The 15361-nt window shown below is 36.8% G+C and overlaps 1 protein-coding gene across 12 annotated transcripts in view; it reads right to left on the bottom strand.

Moving 5' to 3' along the window:
- The window catches only part of IL33 (interleukin 33), a 192042-nt gene that overhangs the window by 23876 nt on the left and 152805 nt on the right, over positions 1-15361 (bottom strand). For 3 of the 12 annotated variants that reach the window (XM_081278831.1, XM_081278832.1, XM_081278837.1), the window contains one exon: positions 3754-3798. The exons of 8 other annotated variants lie outside the window; for them this stretch is intronic. In XM_081278831.1, coding sequence (XP_081134957.1) covers positions 3754-3798 — 45 coding nt within the window. Of the gene's footprint in view, positions 1-3711; positions 3799-15361 lie in introns of those variants that run through there. One more of the 12 variants, XM_081278827.1, reaches the window with a different exon arrangement.

A 15361-nucleotide genomic window follows, 5' to 3' on the forward strand; every position in this document is an offset into this window, starting at 1 on the left:
GACAGAAGCTAGGTTGAGCTGACCCTAGAGGCCAGAGGAAGAAGCTTGGATTTTATTTAAAGTGCATGGGAAGCCAAAGAAGCATTTCAAGTAATATGGATGTGATTTGTTTTTTTGGTTTTAAATTAGTGTTCTGGCTGCCATGTGAGGAACAGCTGGAGGGCAATAAGAGAGAAGAAATAAAACCAGCCAGAAGTTTGCATTAGTTCAGACTCTTAATAATGGTGTTGGTGGTGGTAATGATGGAGGCTACTATGTTTTTGGTATGTTACATGGGCCAGATGCTTTATCTCTAATTGTCATCTTAATCCTGAAGTTTTAATATGATTGTCTCCCTTTTAGAAGTGAGGAACTGATTATGGTGGTTCCTGCCTGCGATCCCACCTACTTGGGAGACTGAGGCAGGAGGGTTGCAAAATTGAGGCCAGCTTGGACAAATTATCAAGAAAGACCTTGTCTCAAAAAAAAAAAAAAAAAAGGAAATAGTGGCTCAGAGAGATTGTCTTGCAAAAGACTATATATATAATAAGAAGCAAAGCTAGAATCTAATATCAAGTTCATCTGGCTCTTTCTTTTAGCTTATGGGGAGGATTGGTAGAATGGGTTGAATTCCTAGGTCTTAAATTTCATTCATCATTTTGTTGAGTTTTCATGCCCTTGCATGTCTTTAAGTTGAATAGCACTTGACATTTATAAACCAATTCTGTGCTTTTCCATGTTTTTTCTGGATGCAATATTACCCAGTCATTTTTATACATTGACACTATGTGCTCCATCAACCTTTATCACCTTATCTCTCCCTTCATAGCCTCTACCTTTCAGATGACTAGATTGATTTACCATTCTTCAGTTCCTTATGTGCTTTCATACCTCCATACCTTTGTTCAGACTGTTCTTGCTAATGGTGCTTCTTATTATTTGTCTGGGAAGCGTCAACTGAAAAACCAGCCTCTATCTCAGAGCAAAGCCTGTCCAAGGAAGGGACATGGCCTTTGTCCTTGGAAAAACCCACAGAGCACTCCTAGGCACATTCCCACCCTGCTAAGTTGTTTATCTACAAATAACAGGAGAGATCTGCTGCGCCAGGTGTCCCTGACTCAGTGAGGCTAGGTGGGGATCCATAGCAGCCCCCTAGCAGCCACCAATTAGCATGAGACAGGGCAATACCTGGGATGCCACATAACCCTCCCAGTAGTTTATGGTGGTTGATAACAAGTTGGAAAACCATGTAGTTCAGCACCTACACCCCTCTTGGCTTAAACCAATCAGTTCAAATGAATACCCCTTTTGTACTGACCAATCACCCCTACCCAACTTGTTCCCGCCAGTGAATGTGCTAATCATGTTTTAGAGTTGTTATTTGATTTTCCCGCAGTGTGTGATGATTTGCTAAAAGAGGGTATGATGTATGTGAAGTCCCTGCCCTCTCCAAAGAATGTATAAAAATGCTGCAAACCCTGGGTTCGGGGCCTCTCAGCATCACCAGTTGCTGTGTGTGCGCGTGGAGGACCGAGCTAGCTCACAATACACACCTCTTTGCTGCTTACATCGATCTTGGGTCTCTGGTAGTCTTTGGGGGTCCCAAATTCGAGCATAACACAACCTAACTCTTGGAGCCTAGTTCAAATCTTTATTTCCCTAAAAACCCAAAATGAAATAGACTTTATTGCTTACTGTCTTACTTGCTTACCATAGCCAACTCTGTGTATGTATGTCTGCTCCACTAGACTGCTATCTTCTTGGAAACCAGGGTTGTGCCTCAGTAATATTTATTTTTCCAGAAACTTTCCATAGAAGGCACTTGGTAAGTCATTCTATAATTTGGATCAGTCCTTAAAAAATCTCTATAAGTAAGGCAGGCATCACCTACTAAAAATATGTGGGGACTCTGTTCAAATTCCCAGGATCTACAGAGGAATCTACAGAGGAGTGGAGCTGGAACTTTGTGTTGAGCTGAAAGAAATTGACACTACTGTTATTTTTTAAATATTTATTTTTTAGTTGTGGTTGGATACAATACTTTTATTTGATTTATTTATTTTTATTTGGTGCTGAGGATCGAACCCAGGGCCTTGCATGTGCTAGGCGAGTGCTCTACCGCTGAGCCACAACCTCATCCCTGACACTACTATTTTGAAGTACAGAAATGATGGTTTTATAGGGCTCACTCTACCAGAACCCAGGCCTTCTTGTTCTTCGATCAATACTCTTTCAGAAGCCTTAAAAGAAGCTGATTTTCTGGCTGGCTTGTGGCTTGTTCAATACACATTGTTTTATTTTCCACTCCATTCCCATCCTCCTCTCCATGTCTCACACACTTTGGAAGCCCAGCTTGTGTAGCAGATCAAGTCCTTAGTGATTTTTGAAAAAACAGAAGTAGGATGGCCTCCTTTCCTAAGCTTAGTAAACCTGGGTCTTTTCCCTCCCCTCAGATCCCTTCAGCTTTTGAACTTTTTCCCCATCTTAAAAAATAACTCAGCTAGAATTGCAAGCCACCAGATATTCTCATAAGAAAACTTCCAGGGAAAATGAGTAGTTTATAGTCAAAATTTATAAAGCAAAGAAGAATTCTAGGCACTATGATAAAAGCCCATAGCAGAAACCAACTGTAAAGTCTTCATGTATTAGAATAATCAGAAATGACATAAAAATGACTGATTTTAATATGTATAGATAGTGTTGTAAAAAAGATTGACAAGCCAAACAGGGACCTAGAAATTTAAAAAAATGATATCAAAACTCAACAGAGAATCAGAGCCTCTGGGACAGGAGCCCCCTGTGTTTCTCCTTTGCTAGCAAAGCAATAAAACTTCTTTTCCTTTTTCTCAAAACCGTGTCCTCATTGGTTTTGCATTGGGGACAAGGACCAAGCTTTTGGTAACAAATTGGTGACAACAAAGGGACCCAAGAGCAACTCCTGCTCTGTTTTTTTAGGGGTAGGTCTGGTACTCTGAGAAAACTGCCTCCCATGCTGAGGATGCAAGTGGCTGGTGAGCTTGTTGAGTCAACTGTGAAGAATTAGGAGATGGGGTGAGTTTACCTTGGGCTAAACCAGAGGAGCTGTTCATGTGAATAAATGGAAGGACCTAGCAAACCATCCCAGCAACTGCCAAAGCTCCTTTTGCTTCAGGGAACTCCCACCCTCTCTTCCTTAACTGTACAGGATGGTCCATCAATCACTCTATTTTAAGAAAAAGGAAACTGAACACAGTCAAGTTGTGACACAGTTGTCCATGTGCATGATCCCTGCCCTATGTATGTGTTATAGTCACCTGCCAACTGCAACCATGGACTTCTGTACTGCTTTGATGCTAAAAACCCTTAACTGTCCATGCTCCACCTGATAGAGGACAAGGACTTAAGGTTACTTCCCCCAACTTTGCCTGTGTCAACAAGGAAGCATTTTGGAGATGTTACTGCCCATTTACTTGGAAATGAAATATAAAAATTTACAGTGGGGAAGTGTAACAGTGGTAATGCACAGAGTGCTGCTTAACAACAACAACAATAAAATAAAAACAAAATTATTTTGTCTATGTTGGGCTAGGTACTGGAGATACAGCAGTGAACAAAGCAAAATATTTATGCCTTGAATATAGCCCTTGCTGCTCTTTACTGTGACTTATTTTTCAAATGGACGTGTTTCTTTCTCTTCCTCTCTCCCTCCCCTTTCCTAATCTCCCTCCCTAATCTGGGAGGGGGCAGGAATACCTTTTTTCCCCACCCTATGCAGAGTTATTTGCACACACATACCACAGGAATGAAGGAATTCAGACTTTCCAGATGACACCAGGACATCTAAAAAAAAAAATATATCATCTCTCAAATTAACAAGTGAATTATAACTCCTGACAGAGAACACCTGGACTATAATCTTTGAATCACTTCTTTAAGAGGTCCCTGTTCCCCCTGATGAGCAGAATTACAGATTTTAGGACAGGAGCTCCCTGTGTCTCTCCTTTGCTAGCAAAGAAATAAGTCACTTCCTTTTCCTTTTAAAAACCAAAACCAAAACCAAAAAAAAAAAAAAAAAAAAAAAAAAGCCCCAACCTCAATGAAGCAGCAGATTTGACATGGGTGAAGAGAGTTGGTGAATGGAAAATACATTTGAAGATTTTTTAAAAATACAATCCAGATACAGGTAGAGATGGAAAATATGAAAAATGAGATAGGAGAATTTGGAGGATAAGAATGAGACAATCTAATGTATATCTACTTTGCAATCATAGAAGGAAATGATAGAATAGAGAAGGAACTATATTTGAAGATATAATGACTGAAAGCTTTCCAGAATTTTAGAAAGATCCCACTCTTCAGATATAAGAATACAAGTGAATCCTAAGCAGGAAAAAGAGAGAAGGGAAAAGGAAAAGGAAAGGATAGGACTACATTTTGATACATTAACTAGGAAACTGAAGAACATTAAAGAAAAAAAGAGAAGGTTGTAATTTCAATCACTAAGAATAATGAATTAGGTGGAGGCAGGAGTATCGCAAGTTCAAAGTCAGCCTCAGCAATGGGGAGGCACTAAACAACTCAGTGAGACCCTGTCTTTAAATAAAATATAAAATAGGGCTGGGGGCCCATGCAGGACTACTGGGTACCCAAGTGGGCACCATCAACACCCACACAGAGCTTTCAGCCACCCACCTGAGCAGAAATGACTGACACCAATTCCATGTGGACCCCCATCTACCAACGTGGGGCTCCCCCGGTCACTGCATTCTTGGGAATCTGCAGAAGTGGAAATACTATGCCCAGTAGCCTCCCTGTACCCGAGAACTTCACACAGGCTCTGAAGTCAGCCAACAGCCACACACTGCACGAGCTCATCTCCAATGCCACTGCTCAGTTCCCCACAAACAACGAGACAGCCCACTGCTGAAAGCACACACCTCCATCTTGGGTCACCTTCATCACCATCTTCAGTGGGGGACAACTCCCAGTTTTGGAACTTCGGCTAGCCAGGTACCTAGTTTCTAACCCCCCCCCCCCCGCATAGTGACACCCTGGTTAACTTCACCACCCTGAGGGCAGAGACACCAGCTAACAACAGACAACCTCACCTATTGGATGAGAAGGGAAGCAGGAAAGACAGGAATTGCCAACCAAAACAATCCTGTTTCTTCCTTCAAGATTTTTTTTTTCTTTTTTTCCCCCTCTCCCCCTCTATTCTTCCACCCTCGCATCCCCAACATATGTGAAACCAAGTACTTTGCATGAATTAGTATTTTGAGGACTGGGATGTCTGAATAGTATATTAAAGTTGTGTTGTATATTCCTTTTTTTTCTTTTATCCCACCAATTTCTACAATTTTAATATATTTTATCTTTCTTAATATATCTGTGTGTTTGTTTTATGCACTCTACTATCTTCTCACTTACTTGTCTACCCAAAATTAATTCCTCTCCCTTCTCCTGCTATAATTTTCCTCTTTACATTTCTTCTTCACACTTCCTAAGAGATACCAACTCAATATCCTCACTCCCTACCTCCTCAGCATATCATCCTACGTCTCACCCCTGGTTCTTTGTCCACCATCAGAAACTGTAAACCTTTTTACAAACCTACTAAGTATATTGTAGATAATAATTGAATTCACCTTTCTGTACATCGTGAACAAACTATAAACATCTTAATAGCAAATGTTTGTTTTTAGGGTGTATACTGTTTATATTGGGATCTGATAACATTGTCTGTAACCTCAAAGAAGAGGTATTGGATCCCTATAGGGGCACTATAAGCCTATTGGGTAAAAACACTAATGACTTGGATCCACAGAGCTAGAAGGGAAGATACACAAGCAATATGAAAATACAAGGGAAGAAAGTGCCTCAAACAAATCAAGATACCACATTATTAGAATCTATGGCCAGCACAGCAGAAGAAATTTCAGAGAAGGAGTTCTAGATGTACATGATTAAGATGTTCTCTAAATTAGAGGGTGATATAAGATAGAAAATACAGACAGCAAATGATCATTTCAACAAAGAACTACATAAACAAATACTGGAAGCAAAAGATTACTTCAACAGTGAGATAGAAGTTCTAAAAACAAACAAACAGAAATCCTTAAAATGAAAGAAACGATAAATCAAATTAAAAGTTCAATTGAAAACCTCACCAATAGATTAGACCACTTAGAAGTCAGGACCTCAGATATTGAAGACAAAATGTGTAATCTTGAAAAGAATGTAGACAACACAGTGAAAATGATAAGAAACCACGAGTAGAGCATTCAAGAAATATGGGATGGCAAAAAAAGACCAAATTTAAGAGTTATTGCGATAGAGGAGGGAACAGAGTTCCAAATCAAAGGAATGAGCAATATATTCAATGAAATAATATCAGAAAAATTCCATCTTGTTTTTTTTTCCCTTTCCCCTCACTTCCTCTTGTATGTAATTTTGTATAACCATGAGGGTCTCCTTCCATTTCCATGCAATTTCCCTTCTCTCTCCCTTTCTCTCCCACCTCTCATCCCTGTTTAATGTTAATCTTCTTCTCATGCTCTTCTCCCAACTCTGTTCTTAGTTACTCTCCTTATATCAAAGAAGGGGATAGTAGAAGATAGGAAAGGCAGCAGAATATAACAGACACTAGTATGGCAATATGTAAAACAGTGGATGTGTAACTGATGTGATGCTGCAATCTGTATACGGGGTAAAAATGGGAGTTCATAACCCACTTGAATCAAAGTGTGAAATATGATATGTCAAGAACTATGTAATGTTTTGAACAACCAACAATAAAAATTTAAAAAAAGAAAAATAAAGAAAAAAAAGAAAAATTCCAAACATGACAAATCAATTGGAAAAACCAAATTCAAAAGGCTTATAGGAGGGGCTGGGGATGTGGCTCAAGCGGTAGTGCGCTCGCCTGGCGTGCGTGTGGCCCGGGTTCGATCCTCAGCACCACGTACCAACAGGGATGTTGTGTCCGCCGAGAACTAAAAAATAAATATTAAAAAAAAAAATTCTCTCTCTCTCCTCTCTCACTCTCTCTTAAAAAAAAAGGCTTATAGGATGCCAAATGTACAAAATCACAACAGATCCACACAGGCAAATCATAATGAACATGACTAACATAGAGAATAGGGGGAGAATTTTAAAAGCCACAAGAGAAAGCAATCAGATTACATATAGTAGGAAACCAATTAGATTCTGTGCAGACTTTTCAACCCAGACTCTGAAAGTTAGAAGATCCTGGAACAACAGATACCAAGCTCTGAAAGAAAATGGACGCCAATCAAGAATCTTATATCCAGCAAAATTAAGCTTTAGATTTGATGATGAAATAAAAAACTTTTCATGATAAACAAAAGTTAAAAGAATTTACAACTAGAAAACCTACACTACAGAACATCCTTGGCAAAATATTCCATGAAGAGGAATTGAAAACTAACAATGAAAATCAGCAAAGGAAGGTATTACACTAAAGGAAGAACTAATCAAAGGAGAAACCTAGTCAAGTACTAAAACTAAACAAAAGTGGCTGGGAATACAAATTTTGTCTCAATAATAACCCTGAATGTTAATAGCCTAAACACACCAAAAAGACATAGACTATAAGTTTGGATTAAAAAAAAAAAAAAAGACCCAACAATATGCTGTCTCCAAAAGACTCATCTAATAGGAAAAAAAAATCCACAGACTGAAGGTGAAAGGTTGGAAAAAAATCATACCACTCACATGGATTGTGAAAGCAAGCAGTGGTTTCCATCTTCATATCAAATAAAGTAGACTTCAAGCCAAAGTTAATCAAAAGCGATTAAGAAGGATATTTCATACTGTTTAAGGGAACCATTCATCAACAAGACATAATAATAGTAAATTTCTACATTCATCAAACAAACTCTTCTCAGGTTCAAGAGGCAAATAGACCACAACACAATAATTCTGGGTGACTTTAACACACTTCTTTCACCACTGGATAGATTGTATGAAAAAAACTTTCTTCTCAGCAGCACATGGATCCTTCTCTAAAACAGATCATATATTATGCCACAAATCAAATCTTAGCAAATGTAAAAAAATAGAGGTACTATCCTGCATTCATAGTGGCATGAAATTAGAAATTAATGATAAAATAAAAATAAAAGCTACTCCAACACCTGAAGACTAAATAATATGCTACCGAATCAAACAATTGGTTGTAAAAGACATCAAGGAGGAAATTAAAAAATTCTTAGAGGTGAATGAGAACAAGGATACAATGTATCAAAATCTCTGGGACCCTATGGGCAATACTAAGAGCAAAGTTCATTGCACAGAATTCATTCCTTAAAAGAAGAAAAAGTTAACAAAATAAATGACCTATCATTACATATGAAAGCCCTAGAAAAAGAAGAACAAATCAACACCAAAAGCAGTAGAAGACAGGAAATAATTAAAATCAGAGCTGAAATCAATGAAATTAAAACAAAAGAAACAGTTGAAAAATTGACAAAACAAAAAGTTGATTCTTTGAAAAAATAAATAAATAAAAGTAGAAAATCCTTCCCCGTGCCAATGAAGAGAAGGAGAGAGAAAACTTAAATTTCTAACATACATGGTGAAAAAGGAAATATCCAGTAGACACTATAGAAATACAGAAGATGATTAGAAATTATTTTGAAAACTTGTACTCCAATAAATTGGAAAATATCAAAGGCATTAACAAATTTGTAGAGTCATATGATTTCCCCAAATTGAATCAGGATGATATACACAATTTAAACAGATCAATTTCAAGTGATGAAATAGCAGATGCCATCAGAAGCCTACCAATAAAGAAAAGACCAGGACTGAATGTATACACAGCTAAGTTCTACAAGACCTTCAAAGAAAAACTAATACCAATACTCTGCAATTTATTTCAGGAAATCGAAAAAGAGAGAGCACTTCCAAACTCATTCTGTGAGGCCAATATCACCCTGATTCCAAAACCAGACAAAGACACATCAAAGAAAGAACACTTCAGACCAATATCTCTAATGAACATAGATGCAAAAATTCTCAATTCAATTCTGCAAATCAAATACAAAAACATCAAAAAGAGAGTGCACCATGATCAAGTGTGGTTCATCCCAAGGATACAAGGTTGGTTGAACATATGGAAATCAAAAAATGTAATTCATCACATCAATAGACTTAAAAATAAAAACCATATGATCATCTCAATAGATGCAAAAAAAAAAATTCGATAAAATACAGCACCGCTTCATGTTCAAAATACTAGAAAAACTAGGGATAACCTGGACATATCTCAACATTATAAAAGCTATCTATGCTAAGCCCCAGGCCAACATCATTCTAAATGGAGAAAATGAAAGCATTCCCTCTAAAAACTGGAACAAGTCAGGGATGCCCTCTTTCACCTCTTTTATTTAATATAGTTCTTGAAACAATGGCCACAGCAATTTCGTAAAGAAATTAAAGGGATACAGAAGAAAAAGAAGAACTCAAATTAGCACTGTTTGCCAATGATATGATTCTATACCTAGAAGACCCAAAAAATTCCACCAGAAAACTTCTAGAACTAATAAATGAATTCAGTGAAGCAGCAGGATACAACATCAACACCCATAAATCAAAGGTATTTCTGTATGTCAGTGACAAATCCTCTGAAGCAGAAACTAGGAAAACCACCTCTTTTACAATAGCCTCAACAAAAACCCAAAATACTTGGGAATCAACCTAATGAAATAGGTGAAACACCTTTACAATGAAAACTACAGAATGCTAACAAAAGAAATTAAAGAAGAACTTAGAAGATGGGAAGATCTACCTTGTTCTTGGGTAGGTAGAATTAATATTGTCAAAATGACCACACTACCAGAAGCATATATGGTCTGTTTTAGAGAAGGATCCATGTGCTGCTGAGAAGAAAGTGTTTTCTCTCATTGTAGGATGAAATATTTTATATATGTATATATTTAATGCAATTCCAATCAAAATTCCAATGACATTCCTCATAGAAATAGAAAAAGCAGTCGTGTAATTCATCTGGAAATATTAGAGACCCTGAATAGCTAAAGCAATCCTTGGTAAGAAGAGTGAAGCAGGTGGTATCACTATACCAGAACTTAAACTATACCACAGAGCAATAGTAACAAAAATGTCTTGGTAGTGGCACCAAAATAGACTGGTAGACCAAAATAGACTGGTACAGAATAGTGGACTCAGAGACTAATCCACATAATTACAATTATCTTATATTAGCCAAATGCACCAAAAACACATACTGGAGAAGAGATAGCTTCTTCAACAAATGGTGCTGGGAAAACTGGAAATCCATGTGCAACAAAATAAAATTAAATCCCTATCTCTCACCATGCATAAAACTCAACTCAAAGCAGATCAAGGACCTAGGAATTAAACCAGAGACCCTGCATCTAATATAAAAAATAGGCCCAAATCTCTATTATATTAGATTAGGCCCCTACGTCCTGAATAAGACTCTTATAGTGCAAGCATTAAAATCAAGAATTAATAAATGGGATGGATTCAAACTAAAAAGCTTCTTCTCATCAAAAGAAACAATCAATGAGGTGAATAGAGAGCCTACAGCTTGGGAGCAAATATTTATCACTTGGACATCAGATACAGGACTAATCTCTAGGGTATATAAAGAACTCAAAAAGCTAAAAACCAAAAATAAATAAATAAATAAATAACCCAATCGATAAATGGGCCAAGGAACTGAACAGACGCTTCTCAGAAGGTGATATACAATCAATAAACAAATATATGAAAAAATGTTCAATATCTCTGGCAATTAGAGAAATGCAAATCAAAACTACTCTAAGATTTCATCTTATTCCAGTCAGAATGACAGTATTAAGAATACAGACAACAATAAATGTTGGTGAGGATGTGGGGAAAAAGGCACAATCATATACTGCTGGTAGGGCTGCAAATTGGTACAGCCAATATGGAAAGCAGTATGGAGATTTCTTGGAAAACTGGGAATGGAACCACCATTTGACCCAGCCATACTACTCTTCAGTCTCTACCCAAAGTACTTAAGAATAGCATACTGCAGGGACATAGCTACATCAATGTTTATTGCAGCACAATTCACAATGGCTAAACTGTGGAATCAATCTAGATGTCCTTTGGTCGATTCCAGACCTAAAAAATGGATAAAGAAAATGAAGTATATTTACACAATGGAATATTACTCAGCAATGAAAGAGAATAAAATTATGGCATTTGCAGGTAAATGGATGGAGTTGGAGAATATATGCTAAGTGAAATTAGCCAATTTCCAAAAAGATAAATGCCGAATGTTTTCTCTGATATAAGGAGTCTGATTCATAGTGGAGTTTGGAGGGGGAGCATGGGAAGATTAAATGAAATCTAGATAGAAACAAGGGGAAGGAGGGGAAGGGAGGGGGAAGGGGGGGTAAAAAAAGATGGTAGAATCAGATGGACATCATTACCCTAAGTACATGAATGAAGACACGAATGGTGTGAACATACTTTGTATACACCCAGAGATATGAAAAATTGTGCTATGTGTAATATGAATTGTAATTCATTCTGCTGTCACATATAACAAATTAGAATAAAAAATTTAAAAAATGATAAATGTTTGAGGATGTATATGTGTTAGACCTCATTCATGATTATACAATGTATGCATGTATCAAATAACAATAACAAAAAGAATAATGAATTAGTCTATTGAGATGAGTAAAAACAATTTTGATAGTGCTATGAATGCATGCATGCAGTCTTACAGTAATCCCAGAACCTGTGAAATTAACTACAGATATTTGCAGAACCAATGAAGCATCTCTGTGGTCCATTGAGCACTATTAAAAACTGCATCGACCTGATGTGGTGGCACACACCTGTAATCCCAGCTGCTCAGGAGACTGAGCCAGGAGGATCTCAAGTTCAAAGCCAGCCTCAGCAATGGTGAGGCCCTAGGCAACTCAGTGAGATCCTGTCTCTAAATAAAATACAAAGTAGGGCTGGGGATGTGGCTCAGTGGTTGGGTGTCCATAAATTCAATCCATGGTACCTCCCTCAAACAAATATACATACACACACACAAAAATGAAAAACTGCAGAGATGGCCTCAAACTCCTTATTTTACAGATGAGGAAAGTGATGCTCAGAGCTAGTGAGTGGGTACTTGGGGGAGCCAGGACCAGATCTTGGGCCTTCCAACTCACAGAGCACTAGTGTGACTGCTAGTTTTCTCTACCCTGCTGTTGTTTCTTTAAAACATTAAACAGCAACATAGAAAAAGTGTGAGGAAAAGTAGTTTCAGTTTATCAGAGAACTTTTTGGTGCTGTCCTCATGTTTCATGTGTAAAACTTAATAACTCTTTTAATACATTGTTAGTGCAATGTCTCCTCTCTAGAAGAGAAACTGCACACTTTTTTGGATGGAGACAATGGGATACAGCCTTGATTTGTTTCCTTTTAGTTAGTAAGAAAGCATGAGGCTTGAGTAAGAAAGAGTTTTTGAAAATGTGACTCAAACTGAGTCACAGAAAATATGTTGACACAGCATTCTGTAGAAGGTGGCAGAGGAAGAAAAGGTAGGGGAAATCTAACCACATACAAAGGCTTTGCTAAGAAATTCACAGGGGAAAAGCAAGTGCCAAGTCACACTGTGTGGGTACACCTGAGTCACTAGGTTATAAATCAGTTCATAAAACTAGGGATAAATCTGATTTGTTTTGCTTTATTTCAGTGCTTTAGACTTTTATATGATTTTCTTTCTAAAAGAGTTCATACCCTAGACCTGCAATGGAAGGTCTAATATATCAAATTTGCTAATATATCAAATTCTATCACTTCTGTTTATTCATGGAAAGATAGTATTGTGTTTATATGCATGTATGTATGAAAAATTATTTCTGGATCTTGCATAATTACCCACAGATATATATGTCTGTCTGTCTGTCTGTCTGTCTATCTATCTATCTATCTCTCTCTCTATCTATCTATATTTTTGCAGTACCGGGGATTGAACCCACTCTGCTATTAAGCTACATCTCCAGCCCTTTTTATTTTTTATTTTGAGACAAGATCTCCTTAAGTTGCCAGGCTGGCCTCAAACTTCTGATCATCCTGCACCTTAGCCTCCAGAGTCTCTGAGATTATGGGCAAGAGCTACTACACTTGATTCTGCAATATGTCCATTTAAATTTATTCACTTGTAGAGCAGCAGGCTGATTTGAGTATGCATATTTTTCAATCATAAAACATTAAGAAAAAAAATTTGTGTTGTATATCATGGATATATATATTTAGAGTCAGTGAAAGTTGTTTCTTACTTTCATTCCTGGTACACAGAGATTCCAATAAATACTTGAAATATATCCTGTGAGCCAGTGAATTCATTTGAAGCCAACAATAGAAAATAACAAGGAATAACAAGAAGAGTTTCTGAAAGAACAAGGCAGGTATTTATGGAAATGAGGAAAGAAGGATTCTAATCTCTACAGTTTAGGTCCAGAAGTACCAGTTGCAATGGCACAACTTTGCATTGGTAGAAGATAAATGTACCAACTCCATTTAAAAATATATATATTTTTTAAAAATTGAAAGTTTTCTCTTCAATAATGGAGAACAACTGCTGTTTAGCAAAGCATTTGCTAGTTACGTTGTAAAGACTAAAGATAGGTTTCAAAAGTGCTCTGAACATTTTATTCTCAGGCTCCTGGCCCCCAACCAGAAGATAAAAATTGAACAAACACACAAAAAACTAACCAGCTAAACTAATCAGTCAGTCAACCAATCAGCCTTTAGCATTTGGGTATCAAATGTACAACCCCTTTATGATCTGGTTTATGAAATGCTTGTGATAAATTAAACAAAGCAAGTAATTGTCTAATTATATGCTTTTTGAACAATGTTATAATATAAAAAATTCATTAAGGTAAATTATTATTAGTTCATAATGATTCAACAGTAACCTAGTTCAATTTTTTGTAAGTACATCCTATTCAAAAGTCTATAAAAACTCTGTTTTTGATAGGAAGTTGAAAGGTGAATCCTTTTTTTTTAAACTGTAGTAGAATATTTTAAAAAGTATCCCAGTATTCCAGACCATTTTCTTTTGAAACAGAAAAATAATATAATGGTTTCTTTTATTAATGTTTTCTTTTTATTAATGTTTTCTACCCTAATTAATTTCGCCCTGCAATTGGAACACAACAAAGGAGTCCCTCAGCTCCAAAATTATAATCCTATAGAAGATCTTTTTTTCTAGCTAGTTAAGTCTGGAAAAACACACAGGTTGTCCCAGACTAACAGATGTATTTCTGGGTTAGGTAAAGAAAATACAACAGCCAGGGATGTGGCTCAGTGATAGATTGCTTGCCTAGCATGTGAGAGACCCTGCGTTCCATCTCAGCACCACAAAGCAAACAACTTCAATAACAACAACAACAAAAATCCAGAAAATGCATGCATCCTATCAAAATCCTATGAGACTGAAAAAGCTATCAAGTATTGGCAAGGATTGGGATATATGAAATTCTTATACAACAGAAAGGCATAAAAATGTTCACCAAAAGAAATGCAGTGGGGGGCTGGGGTTGTGGCTCAGTGGTAGAGCACTTGCGTCACACGTGAGAGGCCCTGGGTTCCATCCTAAACACCACATAAATAAATAAAATAGAGATATTGTGTTCAATTACAACTAAAAAATAAATATTAAAAAAAATGCAATGGAATGTTTCTAGCAGTTGTAGTCCTCTATCTTTACTTGGGAAATAACCCAAATTGTGATATATACATTTACAGGTATAAGATTTAAAAGCTACGGTTATGTGCAACCACACATATGTATCTCAGAAATATAATGTTGAGCGAAAGAGGCAGGATACCAAAGGGTGTATAATGTATGAACTCATTTATGTGTAGTTCAAAACCTATGGGCAAATGTAATGCCATGCATTGCCTAAGAATGGAAATATAATCTGAGAAATGAATCATTAGGTGATTTCCTCAATGTGGGAACATCCTAGAGTATACTTACACAAACCAAGGAGGCTACAACATCACTGGGGATATTATGGGACCACTCTTTATATGTGATCCATCATTGATTGAAATGTGGTTATGCAGTGTGTGATTATGTAATATAGGAAAGCATAATAATGGTTATCCTTAAGATAGAGAGTAGTTATTAGAAGGGGGCATGAGGAGGCTTCTGGGGTTCTGTACTCTTCTAATTTCTTCATATGATGACATTGATATGTCCAATTTGTGATAATTCATTAAGCTACACAATTTGTGCAATTTTGTTTAATTTTCTATGTCTATATTCTATGTCAGTAAACTTTGCAGTTTTTTAAGTTAAGAGAAAGAGAGACTATCTAAATTCTAAAATATATTGATTCAAGTGTGG

The sequence above is a fragment of the Spermophilus citellus genome, assembly GCF_964194105.1.
Source record: "Spermophilus citellus genome assembly, chromosome: 2".
Classification (NCBI taxonomy): domain Eukaryota; kingdom Metazoa; phylum Chordata; class Mammalia; order Rodentia; family Sciuridae; genus Spermophilus; species Spermophilus citellus.